General features: G+C 46.8%; 1 protein-coding gene across 7 annotated transcripts in view; it reads right to left on the reverse strand.

Moving 5' to 3' along the window:
• The window catches only part of ODF2L (outer dense fiber of sperm tails 2 like), a 319,588-nt gene that overhangs the window by 182,794 nt on the left and 114,115 nt on the right, over positions 1-22,679 (reverse strand). For all 7 annotated transcript variants that reach the window (XM_086954112.1, XM_086954108.1, XM_086954099.1 and 4 more), the window contains exon 7: positions 8,943-9,128. In XM_086954112.1, the coding sequence (XP_086810238.1) occupies positions 8,943-9,128 (186 nt within the window). The remainder of the gene's footprint in view (positions 1-8,942; positions 9,129-22,679) is intronic.

Genomic DNA, 22,679 nt, shown 5'->3' on the forward strand with positions numbered 1-22,679 from the left:
CGGCCCCGTCTGCTGCTTCTTGGGGGGGTGCTTCGACGCGCTCTGAGCTCGTCCTGCCCCCACCAGAGGTGAGGCGGAGAGGTCCCCGGTGATTTGGGTGCCGGGTGGGTAGTGCGCGCATGGGACTGGCGGCGGCTGGCCTATGAACTACGTCATCGGCCTCACAGGGCCTAGCGGGAGGTGTGCAGAGGCTTACCCGCTGCACTGAATACACCCTAACCGGCGCTGGCCCCCGCACCACATATTAAGCAGCTAACTGCGGCTTACTGCCACGGATTCCTTGTGTCGACGGCGCTGGGGGCTGCGGCGGTCACGATCGCTGTGTGGCGCCTGGAAGGAGAGATTCAACTACTGTTCCCAGCTGCTCATTGTCCTGTGTTGCATGGCCGGATGCCTGCGGAGAGGTCACATACAGAGTGCAGCCTCATTATTATCAGTCAGATACGATCTCTGGGGCGTTGGAGTGGAGAGCTCCGTTACTACTGTGCCTGGTGCCCACCGCACACATTGTTGTTCCCTGGCCTTCCTGGATGACTGCATCTGCCTCTTGCACATCTCTTTGCCGAAGTGCTCAACAGCTGGGACACACTTCTGGAACTTGCCCTCTGCGGGTGGCTGCAGTGACACGGTGCCAGCACCACCGCCAAGGCCTCACATTGCTCCTTGTATCACAGAGCACACTCCGGGCATACCGGTCTTGAACTCCGTAACGCCGGGATTGTGCTGCAGCCCCACACCCCCTCTCTGAAGGGCACGCATCATTTACCACTGCTGCTGGCGGTATCTGGCTGGCAGAACCCGACAAGCTGGTTTGGAGCTGGATCCATACGCAGCCAGCGATGAGTAGCCAGCTTAACCCCTCCTGTTTGCCCGGCTGCGACTGAGGTGCCGAAAACAACATGGCGAGTGGCCGTGGCGGCCGCAATGCGCTCCAGACGAAGCTGGAAAAATATGCTTGGCAGAAAGGGCAGGGACACACAGAGCTCTTCCACAGAAGCAAAATGCCCACCAGAACCTATGTTGCAGGATATTCTATGTCCCGTATAGACTATGTATTGACGCTTGCACCATCAACTTGGCAGTGTGAAGGACATACAGCATTTGGCAAGGGGAATCTCGGACCACTCAACTATCCAGTGTCGCTTGGAGGTGGGCGAGCCCATAGTTGGCCATGTAGCCCCGATCAACTCCTGGTACCTTACGACCCCCCCAATCAGGGATAAGAACGTCAGTGAATCAGACCTTTATTTCAAGGAGAACAAAGGGACTCTAGACTTTTTGACAACACTATGGGAAGCATATAAGACTGTGATACGGGGAGTGGCTCTGGCTCAGACCTCGGGACAGAAGTGTGCAGAATGACTCGCTTAGAGGGAGAAATCCTATCTTTGGAGGAATCCCTCCTGCTTGACGACTCAGCGGAGGTACGGCAGATATTGCGCATTAAAGTCAAGGAATATACAGACTTGGCAACTGAAGCTGCAGAGGCGCACCACAGGGCCACACTCAGTAGAATCTAGGATGTCGGTGACCAGGCTGGCAAACTGTTAGCCTGGCTAGATCGTAGAGATCAGGCCCGTAGAGTTCTGGTTGAAATAGAGACGCACTCTCACTCCTGCCTCACTGCCCCCCAGGACATAGCGGATGCATTCGGTCAATACTACCCGTCACTCTATACGTCTCGAACTCCACATAAGGAGGAGGAGGAGGCTTCCTCGCTTTTGCAGGATATTTCTTTGCCCTTGATCACTGACGAGGAGCGCTCCGATCTTGACCTAGACATCACAGTCACAGAGGTCAAAAAAGCCATCCACGATTTACACGGTTGGAAGGCATCGGGCACTAATGGCTTGCCCATTGAATTGTTTAAGCTGACTGTGGGCAAGACAGCATCCTATATCACCGCAATGCTTCGTGATAGTAAGAAGGGGGGTGTTAGAACTGGCTATTTCTGGTAGACTAAGGCTGACGCCAAAGCCAGGCAGAAACCACCATTCTAGTCAGGGCAAGGGAGTCACACGCCAAGATAACCCCTGCTCACCCCGTGGTAGCTTGGCACGAGCAGTAAGGCTAAACTCGGAGGCAATGTGTAAAGCGTTTGCGCCAGCACACAACAGCAACAACATACTAGGCACACCACAAAAGAGACTCCACACAAGGTTATTATAAAATAACTTTTGTATTGTAAAAACACATCAGATAGTATCACACAAAATACATGGTGCCAACTGGCACGGGCAATATTCACAAGGGATTATGTACACAAGACAGGGCCACGTGGGCCACTGTCAGAATCAGAAATAGCACTTCTAGAATAAATAATAAAGAATAAAAATCATAGTAGCACAAATTAGCAACTATGGCACACAACCAGTAACCACTGGTAACAGGAACCAGGACCTCACTAGGACCACCTGTACTAAAAAGAACAACCACCTAAGTATCACACAGCACCTAGGGGTATAAACAAGGACATATTACCCATGATGCTTGAAAAACATGCTGAGGAGTAATAAAGGAAAAACACATGATGCCTAAAAACATTCAGAGGTGTAAGACAAGGGAAACACATGATGCATAAACCTACACATTCAGCGGTGTTCAGAACAAAGCACATGATGCAATAAAACACATTCAGAGGTGCAGCGCAAGAAAACACATGATGCCTAAAACATTCAGAGGTGCAGCGCAGGGACAAGGAAGACACATGATGCCTAAAAACATTCAGAGGTGTAGGGAAGGAGAAACAGATGATGCATAAACCAACACATTCAGAGGTGTAAAATCCAGGAAGACACATGATGCATAAAAACATTCAGAGGTGCCAGAACATAACTCAATAGCGCAAAAACACCTTAGCAATTACTATTAAAAACATAGAAATCACATTGCGCAGAAATCACATACCAGCCCCCATCTAATAAAGGGACTAAAAGAGCCCTGTGTCAAGAATGTCAGGGCGCGCTGCCAAGCAGCCCCAGTCAGGGTGCGCCACTGGCGCAAAACCTAAACGTTGCAGGCGCCCACTACTTGCTGGGCACCTGGGAACAATCACAAGGGCCTAAACGTTGCAGCTGGCACTAAGTGCTGCGCAGCTGTAGCAGGCCTGGCACCACTGTGCCACCTCTGTCCCACACATGGACTCTCTCTCCAATTGAGTCTAAACGGTGCAGCTGCCCACTAATTGCTAGGCAGCTGGAGACAAAACTGCGGCAGGGCTCTCACTAGCCCTCAGGAAGCAAAACTGCGCCCACTGTTGGAGCCTCAGAGGCTCTTAAACTCTGCGCACGTTGGAGCCACACAGGCTCTGGGACTACCCATAGTCAAATGCTGGAGCCACACAGGCTCTAAAACAAAATAGGCTCCATGGAGCCCTCATGCCCTCAAAACAACTGTGCCCCCTGGAGCCTCCTTGGCTATAAGCACAAAATGGCCCTCGAGCCTCGCTGGCTCGTAAATCAAATATGCACCAGGAGCCTCGGGGGCTCTTAAACACTGAGGCCTCGCTGGTTGGAGCGGCCCGCAACGGCGGGCCCGCTCAGAACGGGAGCCAGGTTGGGACCAGCTCCCCTGTGGCACTACCGGAGCCCCCACCAGCCCTCCTTCACTCATCGGGCGGTTCTTGGGGGACTCCGGTCCTTTCTTCTGGACGGCGGGGCTCTCCTGCAACAACGGAGCCCCGCCTGCGCCTCCAGCCGACCTGCTCCCCTGCTCGGGTGCCACGAGTGGTGCTCTCCCGCACCGGAGCCTCGTAGCCGGCAACTCCTGGGCACATCTCCGGTCTCCCTCCTCTGCCGGGAGACCGGCAACGACCGCCATGCTTCTCTCTCTCTGGGCTCCCTCTCGGTCACGGGAGCCCCGCAGCAGCCACCGCCATCTTCCTCTCTCTCCCCGGGCTGGAAGCCAATCACGGCGCGGCCCGGGGACGTGTCATCAGGGAATCACGGGCCGGTCAGCCAATCCCGGTGCGGAAACTCTTCTTGGGGCCAGCCAATGGCAGCGCGGCCCTCCTGACGAGCCCAGGGCTCTGGTCGCGCTACCGAGGCTGCGTCGGCGATTTCAAAGACACGGCAATCTGGGGTAAATGCCGGGTGGGCACCGGCTTCCACAAATAAATCGCTCCCCAAGCGCTAAAGGAAATTTAAAGCGCTCCATGCGCTAAAAATAGCTAATCAATCGCTTCCAAGCGCTACAACAGAAAAATAAAGCGCTCCTAGCGCTAAAGGCTGAAATAAAGCGCAGCTAGGGGTGAGAGCAAAGCACTCCCAGCGCTAGGGAACAGTAAAAGTCCACAAATCCAGCAGAGCCCTTCAGGGGTCTAGGACCTCAGCAGTCCAGGACCTAAGGTGGAGCACAGCAGCTCCCAGAAAAGGAAAGTTCATCAGGTGTCCAGGGGCTGGGCAGGGCCCAGGGATTCCCCTGGGCCCAAGCAGCAGCACGCCCCTGGCAGGATTCAAGTCAGAAAACAAGAACAAATCGGAAGGGGACACAGCCCCTTCTTATACAGAGAAAAGTATTTGAAGTCTTTGTGCAGGCAGTGTGAGAACCAGCTAGAACTGGTTTTAGGGAACTCTCTTCAGTGTCAGGGACAGAGGTGACAGTCGCCCAGCGGGAGGTGGAGCCAGCATTGTGGTCAGGCAGGCACAGCCCTGGTCACTCCCAGCTGCCATCTCCTCCCACTTCCATGGCAGCAGATGCAGCCTTTCATCCACGGGCTGACTCAGACAACCTCCTGGGGCTCCCCAGCCCCTGTCACCCTCAAACCAGACAGTTAATCCACAAGCAGGCCCAGGCACTCCTGGACCAGGTTTACCAGCCAATCACACGCCAGACACAAATTACACAAATATGCCAACTTCTAAAAGTGGCACTTCTAGACTAGACACATTCATGCCGCATATACCATTACGCAGCATTCAATCTCACGAGTTTGCACATACCAAACTCGACCCTGCACTCCCCACACTTCAGGAACTACCATGGGCATACATTTTCCCCATTCATTCCTATGGGAGGGCAGGCCACTCACCACACATACACAGAGAGCTCAAGCACTTTACACTGTACCACAGTGAAAAAGTGCGCAGAGGCCTAAAATCACCACCACCAGGTTCCAGAAACAGGCTAGAAAAAAAGCAAAAAGTCTCGGGGTGAACATGCCAAAAAGGGCCGGGTCCAACAGGGGGATACTGCCTGAGGACCAACGGCTTGCTGATATCGTAGTCATCTACAAAGTGGGCAAGCCGAGTAACAAGTGCTCCTCTTTCAGAACCAACTTGCTGCTCAACTGGGAAGCGAAAATCCTCGCGAAGGTCCTTGGCTCCCGGCTGCTTGGGGTCAATGCCCGTCTGGTCCATCTAGACCAGTCAAGATTATGCCCGCTAGAAACACCTTCCTCAACCTGCGCAGGCTCCATGGAGTTCTGTGCCATGCTGACACGATTAGATTGGACGCTGTCATTGTCTCCCTCGACGCTGCTTCTGCTTTTGATGCTTTTGATACCATCGAGTGGCCTTATACGTTTGCTGTCCTTCAAAAATTGGGGTATGGGCCCGAGTTTACGGGCTGGGCTCGGCTTCTCTACCAACAGCCACTCGCTCAAATAGTTGTTAAAAACAGGAAATCTCCCACTTTCACTCTTGGCAGGGATGCCCCCTGTCCAATTCTTAAGGAGAGCTTAGATGGGTAATAATCTGAGGACACCTTCTGAATATCCTGTTTTCTCTTTCAGATCTCCCTCCCTGTTGTTCTCATCCTCAACACAGTTGCCCTCGCCTGGCGACTACAATAATCTGGCATTCAAAGTTGGTGATGTCTGGAGATGGCCCTCTTGATATTGGTGCAGACCTGGAGACAAAACCGGCGTTGACAAGCATTCAGCGGTCGCTGGTACTCTTTAAACGTGGTAGGGTATAATACTTGGTTCAAATTCCAGTGAGTGGCGACTTCTTAGACGGTTTGGGCGGTTTGCTCACACATCCTTGCAAACAGTCTTACGTCTCACATTGTGTTTCTTTCACTTAGTCACGCAGTCTCTCTCATTCTCATCCACTCAGTCACAACTCATTTTCACTTTATCTGACTTTGAGTCACTCAGTCGCAGTCCCTTCCAATCATTCGCACTCTGAGACACTCATTCCTACATAGTCCCACTGATTGCAATTCACTTAATCTGACTGTGAATCACTTAGTCTGGCTCGCTTTCATTCATTCAGTAAGTCTCACAAAGTCCAACTCTCACACTGTGGCTCATTCAGTCAGACACGGAGTAGCATTCAGTTACTCTGTCATTCTCACTCATTCATTTTTCCTATCACCCATTCCTACTCACACCTTCACTGGCTCACTCCCAAACACACACACACACCACACACACCACACCACACCAATCACACCACACACACACCCTAACCCAAATGCACACAACATTTAAATATTTTTTGACTTACCTTGGTGTCTGCACAGGTCTTGTTTGGACTCCTGTTCCTTTTTGCTTTGAGGGCTGGAGCATGAAGCCAAAACCTCAAACATGCACAGTTGCAGGTACCAGGTTTCAGTCCCTGCATTTTCACGCTTTCCTTTTTCAACTCAGTGATGAGTTGGGAAAGGGTGGGGTGACAAGTTGGGTGGCTGAATCAGCAGCACTACAGGGTTTAAGCCAGGGTGAAGCATAACAGGGCCTACCGGAGGTGTGCAAGGGCCCAGATGCCAGGGCTAGGATTTCTGCTGCCATTGATAATCTCTGATGGCTAGGGCAGATCCCTTAATGCACCAGAAGCAACCATGAACAGTGTCACAAAAACCTGCCTCATGCTGTTGGTGGACACTATCGTTTTTCAATATACCACAAGAGAACAATAGATTATTCACTCTTTGTGTAATACAAAGCGGCCAGAAAACATAAAGGTCACATCTCTTGACCCCCAGTACAGAGATATGGGTTAAATCCATCACTTTTCTGCTCACCATGCCACACCAGTTTAGCAGTTTGGGTGGACTGGCTTGGCATTTCGGGCTGGACTGTTCACATAAGGATCAGGGACAAGACCGATTTTCATATGGCTGGGTGTAAACTGGGGTGGCATGGTGAGCAAAAGACAGATGGATTCAACCCAGATCTCTTCACTGGGGTTGAATGTTTGATGTGGTCTGCATTCTGTCCATAATTGGTGCGCATTTTGCTTTCTCACCTTAAGTGAGATGGGTATACCAAGACATGGGTCCCGGGCTCACTGTGCCACTGGATTCAAGCCTGGCTGATGGGAGGTGATACCCCACTATCGGTCCCAAAATGCTTGTTTGGGGTCCTGAAAGGACCTGGCTCAGCAGCTCGGGCTGGACTGCTTCCAAGGGGAGATGTTTCAAGACTATGGCTGGGTCTAAACTGCGGTAGCATTGGAGACATTTTAAGGCATTCGCAAAGTGGGCTCTGGCCAAGGGACCCAGCTTTTCAGAGGGCGCCCTGATAGAACCAGCCTTGTTCTGCAGAGAGCCTGGCCCTCATGACCTTGAATATTTCTTAAACATATTGTTTTAGATATCGTTTTCCTTTAATTTATTTTTAATGTGGTGATTGTGTGAGAGTCTATTACAGACATTTTGCAGAGAAATGTTGCGTTTGTTACATGAAACATCCATAAAAAAAGTTTATTTTAGATAAAAACAGGACCTAACATGTGAGAAATGGGAGGGTGTCACAGATATTATTTGCAGTAATATTAATGAGCTGCTGCTATGTTACAATATTGAAAACACACATCACAATCCCTGAATAAATACATTTAGAATGTGTACCAATGTGCCAGTGCACTGTCAGTGACCAGGCCAAAGAGGGCATGAAATTGGATCTTAAATTCAAAACAGTTCAGAACAGGAGCCCCCAAAATGTGTTTGGCCCAAGGCCCTCAAAATCCTCAAGATATCTCTGGGTGGCATGGTGAGCAAAAGCATGACGGATTCAGCTCAGATCTCGATTGGGGGTTAATGGTTAATGTGTCCCGCATTCAGTCATTCATTAGAGTGTCTTTTGCATTCTTGCCCTGAGTGTGCCGGGCATGCCCAGACATGAATCCCGGGCTACCTGTGCCACTGGATTCAAGCTAGCCTGGATGATGAGGGGTGATACCCTAAAACCTGTCCCAGGATGTTTGTTTCTGGTCCAAGGAGGACCCGGCTTGGCAGTTCAGGCTGGACTGTTCTCACGAGGAGCATAGTCAAGACTGCTTAGCATATGGCTGGGTCTAAACTGGGGTGTCATGGTGAGCAAAAGAACAAGCGATTCAACCCAGATCTCTCAACTGGGGGTGAATGTTTGCTGTGTTTCGCTTTCCATCCATCATTTGTGTATCTTTTGCTCCCTTAAGGGCACCAGCATACCCTAGCTCTCAGTGCCTGCCCGTACAACAATGTTTCAGAACAGTCATTGGTACCATTTCTTTTCTTCTGTGATTTTTATAAATTTTATACTAATATCTTTTTAGTCTCATTCATGAGACTTAGGTTTCTAAGGCACTGCACTTCAGCCTATCATTATCTTTAACGATTATCAGATGAAGAGACGTGTACTTGTACAAGTCTATTCCTTCGTGCTGCTGTGTGCTCAAGGGGCACCATGCACTTTACTTAAAGTGTGAATATATCGGATATTATGTGCTATCATTTATTACATTGCTTGATAATTGAGGAAACACCTGGTTGTGGGCAAGGTACACATGTAAGGTTAATGAATTTCCCACAAACATGAATGGAATAGTGGCCCATCTCCTATGTTTTAATTCATGTTATGTACTTTTATGCATTTTACTGAATGTATATACATTTATGTATGCTCTAATGGTTGTATTCTCCGCCGAATAAAGTTTTCAATCAATAAAGCAATATTTAATGCATCACCATGCACTTTGATCTTTGAAATACAGATATATTCAAGTGCATATACTTGCCATTTCTCTAATCTGCGAAGTTACATTTTCTTTAGCATCTTCAAAGTGATCTGCTCTCTTTTTTAGAACTTTAATTGCCTTCTTCAGGGCTTCACTTTCATGTGCACTTTTTTTCTTCAGCGTTAAAATGTTTTGCTTGGCTTCTTTACGTTCAAGCTTCTTTTCACAGATTGCTGCATTCAGATTCTGCAGTAAATTAAGCAATGTTACTATTTTACATTATGCTCACATATAAATATTGGCAAATCAGCAAATGCATAACTGTTTTTTTTCCCGTATACTCATGTCAATTATTAATTTTCTGTGAACATGTACAATTTAGGACTTTTAAATATGCTATGTAAAGATCCGACTATGAGATTAATTGCGTTACCTGATATTTAGCTGTTTTCAAACCATGATTTAGAGAATTCAGCTTTAAACAACAGAATAAATCATCTTTTGAAAAATATGCCTTCCGGTGAACCTGAAGGTATGTAGGGTACAGTCCATCAGAAATCATAGTTATCCTTCAGAAAAAATAAAACTTTATTCTGTGATTAATCGTAAAGTAGAAAAACTACAAGAACATTAACTTTATCTTAAACTGAAGACAGTCCCACAAAAAAGCAATCACTACAGTGCAGCTTACAGGACTTAAAGTAAAGGTTCCCATTACTCACACTGCTTTCTCAGTAAATCATTCCTCATGTTCATTGTCTTGAAAATAGCCTGAGATGAAAAGCATTTGCAGGTGTCATTTTGGACCATCAACTACGTTTCACAACCTACAGATTGTAGGATGGCCAACCACACAGAAACAAACATACATTTCAACTTCTGAAACTACGGGGATGAAAAGTGCGAGTCCTTGAAACCAATCCTAGGAGAAATTCCAAAGAAAAATAACGTGTTTTGTCAACTTAGTGTTCAATGCAAAGGCTGCTTTCATACTTTTTTTTTTTTTTTGCAGTGCTGTTTTTCTAACTGTATCCGACCATGAAATGAATGTCTCCACATAAAGCTGAATAACTTCCTTTTGAAAAAAAACTACGAGTTACCTCCTTCTTGTCCACCCAAGTAATGCTATGTGCATGCTATGATTAATTGTCTATTGACTTTTACCTTTCAGGACATTGTTTCTTAATTGCATGCTTTCATACTTCGCACAGGAGATTGCCAACTTGATTCACGTAATGATTCATGGATCAACGGTCCAACGCTTGGGATTTTAAAGGTAACACTTTAATCCACTGTAAATTAGTAGAAGGGATTCAGTGCAGAAACGGTTTGATTAGCCATTTTAAGACCCACGATTAGCATAACTACTTGCTAAATTGGCCCTAAAGTAACTCATCCCAAATTTACCAAGCCCTATGTGGATACTGTCACAGTAGCTACTAGCAAAGAATATCTCAGCACGTGCTGGCTCAACTTTATAACTCAATGAAAACACTGCACAACAGGCCTACATATAAACACATAGTTGCCATTAATCTAAATCCTACTGAGAAAGCCTATAAAACAATTTCTCAAATCAGATAGAGAATATTTATATTTTCAGACCATTTATTTTCTTTGTTTAGTACAAGGCACGCATACGGCATTCAGGGAGTCAATCAATCAATGTGATCTTCATTCGGTCAAAAAATATCGGACCATAAAAGCATAATGCAACAAATATAAAAGATAAGACGATATCATAACACAGAATTCCAAACACATGCAGATCAACACGCAGTTGCAAAAAGATAGACCTTTCCATATGCCTGCTTGACAATCAATAAAAAAATGAGTAACTTATAATCATTAAAAATGATACATTGTCATAGAGCAGCAGGAAAGTAAGAACCTCAAGAAACTGGGCCGGCCATACGATCCTGGCATGCTCACCCAAACAGATATCTATTTCATAAAATTCATATAGATCATCATGAAATTCATAAAGCAGACTTCCTAGCATAAATGACACTCCACAAAAAAGATGACATTCTTAAGCAAATGTTGATTGTTGGTAGGGACTGCAGGAATAGATAAGCTGGACGACATTGATAAAAATCTAGTTGTTTAAGATAACATAATATAGAATGCTTCTTCCATTTTTTATACAATGTACAAAAGAGAACAACATGCAATGTTGTCCGTGTAGAAGCATTATAGCATGGACAATTGGATAAGGTGGAGAACCAATCATTTACTTTAGGGAATGTAACCATGCGGAGAAAAATGTCCATTCCAAAACGTGTTAAAACATCTATGCTCTTGGTGTGTGACCGGTCTAATATATAATTGGATGTCGTAACTAGTTAAAATTAACTGATTCCTTTGAACAGAGGATTTTCCGAATTCTTCTGGCATCCTGTCCAGGAGTACTAAGCAGTCAGTTTTTACGTCTTTCCTATTCAGTTTCACAAGACTTTCAGGGTTATTGAAATATTCTGGATGACCTAGGTCCTTACAGAAACTCTCTACATATTTTAACCAGGTAATTTGTGCATAATGAGTAGCGTTTAGGCAGTCCCTAATAACAACTTGATTTTATAACAGTGTACTCAGATGTCCATACTTTATGCCACAACAGTATGGGTTGAATCATGATTAAATTTGTAAGAAACGGTAGTCCCAACTCTGCATCACAGACAAAAGATGATGCAGATTTAGGAGTAGTGAGAAGGTTCCTTAAAAACTTAATTTTTCACTAGTTGAATCAGCTTGCAGTTTACGTGTCCCCAAATGCCTGCACATAGATTGCTTTGATGACACACCGGGCCTTATAAATGGTCAGCATTTCCTTAGGGGGGTTAGTACCCAATCTCAGAGCAAATTTACATAATGCCATACAGGCACTTCTAAAAAGTAATGACCTTGTTTTGATAGCTTGATTCCAGGGATCGCCTTTGTCAAATAACACACCAAGATATGAGAAGGTATTGGTGTGTTCAATAACGGTGTCCTTAATTCTCATTACTCGTGAGCTGGCCTTTTTTCTCCAACACTTCATTACAAAAGTTTTAGCCTGATTTACATGGAGGTCACGATCCTGTATGTAATTAACAAAGTTGTTAAGTACCAGCTGCATTGAGTTTGGAGTGCGCACCATCAGTACCGCGTCGTCAGCATAGAGGAGGACGGGCACAGAGCGGTGTCCCACCTGTGCCAGGTCCATTGGTTGCAGGACCAGGGCAGTGCCCACGTTATTTATGTAAAGTGAGAACAAAAAAGGTGTAAGGACACAACCCTGCCTCACCCCTCGGTCTATGCTTAGCGCATTCGCCATGGGTTCCATGTCTAATCCTAGCTTTGGCACCTGAATAGAGATACCTTAGGAAGGAAATTATCTGGGAGTCCACTCCCATCTCGCCCATTATTGCCTAGAGTTTGGAGTGGCTAACACAATCAAAGGTAGATGAAAGGTAGACAAATCCCAAATACAAATTAGTGTCTTTGGTTTTCGTGTACTTCCCTATGAGGAAGGACAGATTAGGACTCTGTTCAATCGACCCCACTCCAGTACGAAAAACATATTGAAAATCGGAGAGCACACCTTTACTAACAGCCTAATCTTCTAATCTATTTAAAATTATTCTGCCAACTATTATACCTAGGGAGTCAAGCAGCAAGATTGGCCTGTCGTTGGCAGGATTGTGTCGATCCCCTTTTTTTATAAATGGGGACTATTATAGAACCCCCCCCAAGTAGGGAGAAATGCTGACATACAGCAGGCTTTTAAAACAATAGTTAAAATGGGCCCCCACAGTGGTATGTTTGCTTTGTACAGATCCACCGGGATGACATCGTGGCCAGGTGCTTTTCCCCCTTTACTAGAAGTTATTTCCTCAATCACCTCATCTAGAGTAAAAGGGGCAATATTTGATGACTGGTAAGAGTCCATAATACCATCATTAGCAGTAGGTGGATCAAGGGGGTTGTGTGCGGCATAAATAGCAGAAAAGTGCTTGATCCAATTGTCCTCAGGGATTGCAACCACAATGCCAGGACCGGCATCTTCACACAATGGAGTAGAATGTACTAACCTCCGGAAGGTGTTATCATTTAGTCTGCTAGCCTCGTTTAAGTCCCTAGGATTTCTACGGAGTGCCTCTTTAAGTTTTTTGTTTGCATTTGTACAGTGTGAGTCAAAACAACCATTTTTAATCTTCTTCATTTTTATTGTCGACTGCAAGTTGTCTTTCACCTTCTTGCTTATCTCTAGGAAAGAGTTAATGATGTCTTCTGGCTTTGCACGGTCATCCAGACAAGACTTAAATTCTTTCCACACTTCTCTTATTAATATACCGAGAACGTCCTCTGGGATAATCTTGTCCCAACGCAGTTAAAAGCCATTAGTTGTGGCAAGCTCTAAGTCTCCGCAGGAAGTCGTCAGAGGGACTTTGTTATCTTTAATACAGACTTTGTTAGTTCAACCGATTGGGGGATAATGGTCGCTTAGTGGAATGGAGTGAGTTTTAAAATGAAAAGCTTCAGGGATCAAATTATTTGAATTAAAACATCAGTAATACTAGGATTGCTACAACCATTAAAATTACATTTAATAGGTTCATATGGTACTGATATTTCGTTACAGAAAGCTAGATCTAATGTATAAATTAATTCATTTATCTTATCACCATAACTATTGTGTGGGAAGTGAGTTTTACTTGAACCATCTAAACTGTTCATGCCACATATTTTCTCATCCTGTGAGCGGCCAGTGCAATATTAAAATCTCCACCCAATACAATCGATAACTTATTTTTCTTAGTGTGGTTCAATTTATCCAAACACTCATATACGGGGAAAATGTGTGGATACTTCACGGGGTAGGCCATTGTGTGAAGCCCCTTAAATTTGGTTGGTAAAAATAGCCCAAAGGTAGTGCAGATATCGAGTCTACGGTAATGCGAAGTGGCCTAGTTCTGTTTAGTACGGTCTCCACAAGTTTTGGTGTCTTAAAGGACAAAACAATGCAGTCCCCTGGTAGCAATTTCTGTGATCTACCCATCCATTTGATTCTTTTAGGCATTTTTAGGTCTGCGAAAAGATGTTTAGTCAACCCTGATCTTACCCCAGTTTAGAGACTTGTTTTTAAGAGAAGTCCAGAATTCCAGGTCCTTCTGATTTAGAGGAGGGACGTTTGATAGAACTATAACATAGGGGGTGGCAGCAGGTGAGAGATCTAGAAGCTCAGTTGGGTGCGTAGACAAAGCATCTCCAGTAATCTGATTGTTATGCGATGGAGGCGGTCTGGCCAGTGTTTTGTATAGCAGTTTGAGAAGAAAAGAATAAGAAAATAAAGATAAAGGAATACTTTAAACGGACTACCTTTGATTACTATTTTGGCTACTGCCTTCGATACAAGATGGACTCATTTTGTGTGCCTCAGTATATGTGTATGTATTTGTAACTCTAAGAAGACGTTTCTCTCTAGAGTGTGTTTTTTTGTGGGTGGAAAGAGATTTACTGCCTGGAGAGCACCAAACTGCATTATACAGATGTCCATATGACGTTCCGGTTGACTCAGTTGAGATCTATGCGTGCGCAAGTGGGCATTGCCACCTTTATACGCTTCAGTGAATCACAGTACACGTTGTAGTTCAGTCCTCCCAGACAAGGAAGTATATTGTTGGTGGCCCTGGATGGAGGGAACAGTTCCAGGCGGGGCGGAAGGATTGAGAGTGGGATGCACTAGAAATGGAGCAGAAAATTTGCTGGCTGGCATGCACATTATGATCTCACTCTGCCATTATGGCTGATGGTTGGCAGGAGTAGGCAAATCAGTAGATTATTTTCCAGATTCTCTTCATGTGTAAACTCTTTCCAGGAGGACCTGCCCTTTTTGTCTTCACCCAGGTAAAGGGGTACTCTGCAGAGTACTCCATGACATCCTGGGATTTAGTGTTCGTGTCTGGTACAGCACGTTTGCCATAGGTGAGGGGAGATTAACCTGAAGCCTGCAATATTGACAAGAGAAGATGTAGGTCTGCCTGAGGTCAAAGGGCAGCTGGCCTCCTGAGAGACTGAAGTAGGGCCTAGCTCCCAAAGGACAACTGCATAGAACATGAAGTCCAGCCACTGTGTCCAGCAGGGCTGGTGGGGCCTCAAATCAGAGACTGCTCTGGAGATTATAATGGGCACCAACTCGCTTTTGTAATGGGTCTCGGGCCATATCGACCTAAGCTCAAGCCATCCATTCATCCTGCAAGCCGTGTGCCTGCTGCTGTGACAATCCACTTGGGTGTTCTGAACTGATGGCGAGCATGACGTAAAGTACGAGTGAAGTTAAGGTTTCGTTTTTTTCATAACTTTACTGACACTTCAGGTCGCGGTCACCAGTAGTTGCAGAACAGTTAAGTGGATCTTCACAGCAGCGGGCGCACCTCTTACAGGATGGATGGATGACTTGTGGGTAGATTAATGTAGGAAATAATATAGAGGATGAGACTTTGACTTGGATTCTTAGGAGAAAGCTCTTGTTCCTAAGTGAAACCCACATTCCATACTACATGTACTGGAGAATACATGAAACACTTCTGTTTAATCCATTTTTAATAGTAAAGAAGTGAGATTCATCCAATTTGATATGGCATCTATGTATTCCTTAATCTGGTTCTGATGGACAGTAGAATCACCCACACTGTTAGCTGAGTTCACAAGCATAGGACTTCATTGTGAACTCAAACCATAGAATAAGATGAGCTAGGACATCTACACAAATGATCAGCAAAATAGGGCTGAGCAGTAACTCTTGATGGGGGTGGGTGATAGCACGAACGACTTTATTAAAAGTGGACTGAAAGAAGGCAATTTAGAAATGTGCATGTGATCTGTCAAATAGAAAGTGATCTACGCTGGGTTTTGTTTTTTATGTCAAACTGAAAAAGATGAGAGAGACTAATACCGTGGGACGTTATTTCGGAAGTGGTGGAGGTCAAGCTAAATTAGATGTGCTCGGCCACCTTTGTCAGTAATATGTCTTATGTTGTCTAAAATGGACACCAATGCTGCTTTGGTGCTGTGTAATGAGGACAAACCTTAGTGAACTGGGTCCAACATGTTGTAACGCTCCAGAATGTTTTACGACATCTTAATTTGCAAAGGTCATTGATAAGTGTGTCAGTGGTTGTTTAAAACTCTCTGTCATTAGCTATTTCAACAGCAGTGTTACCACTAACTTGCTCTCCTCCCTCGAGCTGAGTGGTCGCTCCCCAGCGTCCCCTGAAAGACCTGGTATCGTTTTTAGCGCTTTGCCTCGTTTTCAGCGCTTTGCCTCTCTAAAGTGATTCCTTTCTGTGCCTGCCGCCTGCCTGATCGCTGCTGGGCTCAATCGCGCTTTGCATAGCTTGTTGTGCCGAATTGGGACTGTTTTGCGCGCTGTGCCGCTTTATTTGTCAGAATTCCACTTTGTCTGTGCTTGCTACCTGCCAGATCGGCGCTCCGCTTGCCTGCATTGTTAAAGTGCATTTTAGGAATTGTTTCACTGTGCTTTGCGTGTTTGGCTGTACTCCCCCCCTCCGCCTCCATTTTGTTTGTTGTCTGTCGTCGTCAGAAGCCCGCCCCGCCTCCCAGCTGAGACGCCCTCGCCCCTCCCCTTCCACTATCCATATATGACAGTAGTTCCCGTGCGCAGCGTTCACGCGCAGCGACCGCGCCCAACCCGCGCCGAAGGTGCGCCAAAGGTAAGCCCGTCTACGCCCGTCCGCGCCTGGACCGCGCCCAGCGCCAGACCCCCTGCCCCTCGCGCTGTCCAGTCCTCCCGCATTACCTACGATGCCGCCACCCTCCTAGCCCTTAACCCCGGCCGCGCCCCCAACTGCGTCCAAGCCGCTCCTGGACGCACCCATGGACCTTTCTCCTGCTTCTCCTGCAAATTTAGCGGCACCAACAACATCTCCGCTACGACCACACCACAGATTCCCGACCCCAACCACCTACAATGCATCCTTCTCAACACCCGCTCGGTCCACAGGCACGCCATTGACCTTTGGACCCTACTAGACACCATCTCTCCTGACGTCGCCTTCCTAACGGAAACATGGATGAACGCTTCCTCCGCCCCTGACATCGCCATCGCTATCCCAGATGACTATAAGATCACACGCAAGGACCGCACCGACCACACAGGAGGAGGAATCGCTATCGTCCATAAGAAATCCATCCGCATCTCTACCAGCTCCGACGCCAACCTCGCTAACTCCGAACACCTTCACTTCCAGATCCACATCGACCCCAAGACCACACTCAGAGGCACCCTCCTCTACAGACCACCAGGACCCTGCGCAAAATTCAGTGAAGACATCACGGACTTCATCACCCCACACGCGCTCCCCTCCAAAGACTACATCCTTCTGGGAGACCTCAACTTTCACCTCGAAAAGATCAACGACCGCAACTCCGCCACCCTCTTAGACAACCTCGCCAACCTCGGACTTAAACAACTGGTCACTTCTCCCACCCACATCGCAGGTCACACACTCGACCCCATCTTCACCTCCAGCAACCATGTCTCCTTCAGCCACACTACGGATCTCCTCTGGACTGACCACAGTTGCGTTCACTTCACCTACAACAAGCCGAAACCCACCAACCACCTCCAACCAACTCTACAAAGAAACTGGAACAAAATCACCACGGATCAGATCTCCACATCGCTCCTTCAAACCTCCCCAGCCCCCTCTTCTAACGCCAACGAAGCCGCCTCCAACCTCACCATTTGGTTATCCAACACCGCCGACACCTTAGCACCACTGAAAAAACGCCAACACAAACTTGGCAACAAGAAGGCCTCATGGTTCAACGATGATCTCAAGAAGTCCAAGAAACTTTGCCGCTCCCTTGAAAAGGCCTGGAAAAAAGACCCATCCACCAGCAACAAGGACGCCTTCAAAAGCGCCACCCGTACTCACCACCAACTGATCCGAAAAGCCAAGAAAACAGCATTCAAGGATCGACTTGACAACAACGCCCACAACAGCAAGGAACTTTTCAACATCGTCAAGGAATTTTCCAACCCCTCGGCCAACTCCAACGACATCACCCCCTCTCAAACCCTCTGCGACTCCCTAGCCTCTTTTTTCCACAACAAGATTGCTGACATCCACAACAGCTTTGACAACCAACCCGGAAGCCAACCCACCCTACCATCTGCTGACCATCTTCCCCCCGTAAACACCCTTAACGCCTGGAACCCAATCTCCACTGAGGACACCATCCGCCTGATGAATTCCATCCACTCCGGATCCCCCACAGACCCATGCCCTCACCACATCTTCAACAAAGCAGACTCCATCATAGCACCGCACCTCCGAGACGTCATCAACTGCTCCTTCAACTCCGCTACCTTCCCAGAAGACTGGAAACACGCTGAACTCACCGCCCTTCTGAAAAAACCAACAGCAGACCCCACCGAACTCAAAAACTACCGCCCCATCTCGCTTCTTCCATTCCCGGCCAAAGTCATCGAGAAAGCCGTCAACAACCAGCTCGCCGCCTTCCTCGAAGCCAACAAATCACTCGACCCCTCACAATCTGGCTTCCGAGCCAAACACAGCACTGAGACCGCCCTCATCGCAGCAACAGACGACATTCGAACTCTACTGGACAATGGAGACACAGTCGCCCTCATCCTCCTCGACCTATCCGCAGCCTTCGACACAGTCTGCCACAACACCCTTTTACAACGCCTCAGAAACATCGGAATCCAAGGAAAAGCACTGGAATGGATCACCTCGTTCCTCACTGGAAGAACCCAGAGAGTCCGCCTCCCACCATTCAAGTCCGAGGCCTCTGAAATCATTTGCGGCGTACCTCAAGGATCCTCACTCAGTCCCACCCTCTTCAACGTATACATGAGCCCCCTCGCGGCCATCGCCCGCCAACACAACCTCAACATCATCTCTTACGCGGACGACACTCAACTGATCCTCTCTCTCACCAAGGACCCCAGCACCGCCAAAACTAACCTACACGAAGGAATGAAAGAAGTCGCCGAATGGATGAAACAAAGCCGTCTGAAACTGAACTCAGACAAAACAGAAGTCCTCATCTTAGGTACATCCCCCTCTGCATGGGACGACTCCTGGTGGCCGGAAGCCCTCGGAAAAGCACCCATCCCGACAGACCACGCACGGAACCTGGGCGTCATCCTGGATTCTTCACTCTCAATGAACAGACAAGTCAACGCCGTATCATCTTCCTGCTTTAACATTCTTCGCATGCTCAGAAAAACATTTCGCTGGATCCCCTCCGAAACAAGGAAAACAGTCACCCACGCTCTAGTCACTAGCCGACTGGACTACGGAAACACCCTCTACGCAGGCACCACCGCTAAACTCCAGAAGAAACTACAACGAATCCAAAACGCCTCAGCCAGGCTCATATTAGACATCCCACGCAACGAACACATCTCTGATCACCTTAAAGACCTCCACTGGCTACCTGTCAATAAGAGGATCACTTTCCGACTACTAACCCACGCACACAAATCACTCTACGACATCGGACCAGATTGCCTCAACTCTCGACTTTCCTTCTACACCCCCTCCCGCCAACTTCGCTCTTCCAGCCAAGCCTTCGCCACTGTACCTCGCATCAACAAGACCACCATGGGAGGCAGATCCTTTTCATACCTGGCTGCCAAAACATGGAACTCACTCCCCGCTTACCTTCGCCTCACCCAGAATCACCTAGCGTTCAGAAAGCAGCTTAAAACGTGGATATTTGACAAATAATCCTCCTCCCCTTCCTAAGCGCCTTGAAACCCTCTGGGTATGTAGTGCGCTATACAAATTTTATGACTTGACTGACTTGACAAGCAAGATGGGACAACAGGTGTTGAGCTAGGCAACTTATAGAGAGCAGTGTGACAGCCAGTGACGGAACGGATTACAAGATGGAGAACTGGGTCAGGGGATGCTCCCAGAGGAAAGACAAATTAAGCGTGAGAGCAACAGATTTTAGTGATTCAAGTGGAGGGGGGTATATTCAATAAGCAGACCCCCATTAATTTAATCCATTTGAAGCAGATGTTCTATTTATCTCTAGGACTGCAGAGCTCCCAAGGAAATTGCAGATATGCTTTGCTTTCTCTGAAAATAACCAGTCAAGTTTATTGTACAACCACTGTGAGGAAGAAATGATATGGTTGCTACGTTTTAGATTGGACGAGCAGTACACTACATGTAAATGGCTACTTAGAAAAGATCCTTGCTGCCAATATGCATGAGGCCCTAGATGCTTCGCTTAGTTTTTTTTTATAATATTGAAGGATTGATCTGTAGCTCGTTTTGCTGGCATCAGAATACTCTTTTCACCACATTATCATGAACGTTTTGCTTGTCCATTTAGGAAAAATTAGGTCCGAGGAGTATCTAAAGGCACACGCAGTGAGACAGGGCATTTTGAACACCATAACGGAGGCCACACATCAAGGGCAGATGAAAGTCTATGTTTGCAAGTACATGAAGGTGGCTCTATCCCATTTACCAAAGGTATTGCAGGGAGTTCAGCACTGCTGTTCTGCTCCTCAGCCTAATTTTGACCCAGGTAATTCTTAACTGATGAATAAAAGATACAAATTATCTTTCAACCAAAAATATCTATTTTAACCGTGTAAGAAATTGGAAGTATTAGGTGGTTCTGCCTCAAAATAAGGGTGCTGGCTGCGGGTAACAGGGACTACCCTGGTTTTTCTTTATGAGAGTGCAAAAAGTCCTGAGGAGACATTGGTGGTGGTGTGGGTGCTCATGGTGGAGGTGGGGAGTGTGTGGAGGTGGGTGTGGTTGCATGGATGGTATCCTTGACCTTGTTTACAATGGGAATTGCACAGAATTGCAACTTTTCAGATATCCGCTTTTCAAAGATGAGCTTTCTTTTATTAGCAGGTGATGGCTGTGCTGTACAAGGCTCCTCAAATTATGGATCCCAAGAAAGCATCTGTCAGGTGGAGGGATAACTATATATCTTACGTTGACTTATGTTGGAGACCTCTGGGAACTCCATGGTGCTGGTGGACTCTTACATGTCTGACCTTTTTGCCAAGGTCTTTTTCAAGCCAGTTTCTGGACTAATTTTCTGAGTCGACCTTCGGCCAATTTCAACTCTGAAGGCAGGCGGGGTTGAGTCGGCTGATGCAGACTGCGAGCCTTTTGGCCAAGGCTTTTCTTAAGCTAGAGAGGACTCTTGATGATGAAGGGGCTCAGTGCTTGAAGGTGGATTAAAAAGCTGGTGCCTCTTCTGACTAATCTCAGAGCTCAACATCAGACTCTCTCAGGTGCGGTGCTCAGTCTCTACCCGAGACTGCTTTCAAGGTCAATCCCTTGATAGTTCATCCTCAGTTATGTTCCCCAACCTAGGCCTAAGTAGCAAAGCAACCTCTTACCTACATTTGTCCTGCCTTGCTCTGCATAACAGTTCTAGCACTGACCTTTTACCCTGTTACTTGCTGAATAAATGTCGATTGGTTTCCTTGAAACTAGCTTCATTTATTATGCATGAGGATTCTTAGTAAAATCCCCTATACATTACGTACATAAAAAGATTAAAATACTCTGTACAAAAGTCATTGCTATCTTCATCCTAGGGCGAAAGAGCTACATTGCATAATTGCCATTATTGATTTAGGCTCATTTACATAATCGTGCTCGCAACATATTAATTAATTGTGGTAGGAATCCAGAGGCTATATTTGTGGTATAAAAGAACTGCACCTTCACTCGGTAACTAGAGGAGATGCTTTCACGCTGATATAAGACACTGAGGTACCTGCACGCCGAAGCTCCAACATGCAGCAAACTGACATCCCTTGCGGGGTGTCCAACTCATGACCAAGACAGGGTCCTTCATTCTCTCCCATCAGGTAATGGGGTTGGCTCTTTCCTAGGGGATTCTTGGCTTTACACCCATATACATACTAGGTACACTCCGGTACGGTCAGCATCGTAGGGTATGAACAAGTTACTTACCTTCGGTAACGCTTTTTCTGGTAGATACAGTATCTGCCTGTGGATTCCTCACCTTGTGAATATCCCCCTGCGCAGCAGCCAATCAGAAACTTTTGTAGCTCTCCACGCCGGTGAGGTCATGGAGGACGTCACAGAGGGTACGACTCCGCTCGCGACCCAGCTGACGTCACTGGATCCATAATAGGACCTCGTCGGCGTGATGACGTCAGTTCCGCCCTTTTTTCCATGCCCCTGAGGCACACGGTTGGACCGACATAAACAGTAACAGTATACATAGTACACAGTATTCAAAACAGCACACACAGTGTGAAATCAATGCAATATGCATGAACATATAAATACATCCATTAAAAAATTCATTAAAATATACACTTATCAGGTATAGAAGAGTGGACAAACGGGGAGGCGGGTGGGTCAGTGAGGAATCCACAGGAAGATACTGCATCTACCAGAAAAAGCGTTACCAAAGGTAAGTAACTTGTTCTTCTGATAGATACATCTGCCAGTGGATTCCTCACCATGTGAATAGAGTCCCACAGCAGTCCCCACTCCCGGAGGAGGGTGTCCACTCTGCTATACCAAGAAATCCTGGAGGACAGAGCGCGCAAAGTTGCCGTCCCTCCTCACCTCAGAATCCAAGCAGTAATGTTTTGTGAAAGTGTGGATGGAAGCCCAAGTAGCTGCTCTACAAATATCCTCTACAGGCACACCCCTAGCCAAAGCAGATGTAGAAGACTTTGCTCTAGTAGAGTGAACTCTAATACCCTCTGGAGGTTCCTTACCAGCCAGGGCGTAGCAG

This window comes from Lissotriton vulgaris, chromosome 1_1, assembly GCF_964263255.1.
Source record: "Lissotriton vulgaris chromosome 1_1, aLisVul1.2, whole genome shotgun sequence".
NCBI lineage: Eukaryota > Metazoa > Chordata > Amphibia > Caudata > Salamandridae > Lissotriton > Lissotriton vulgaris.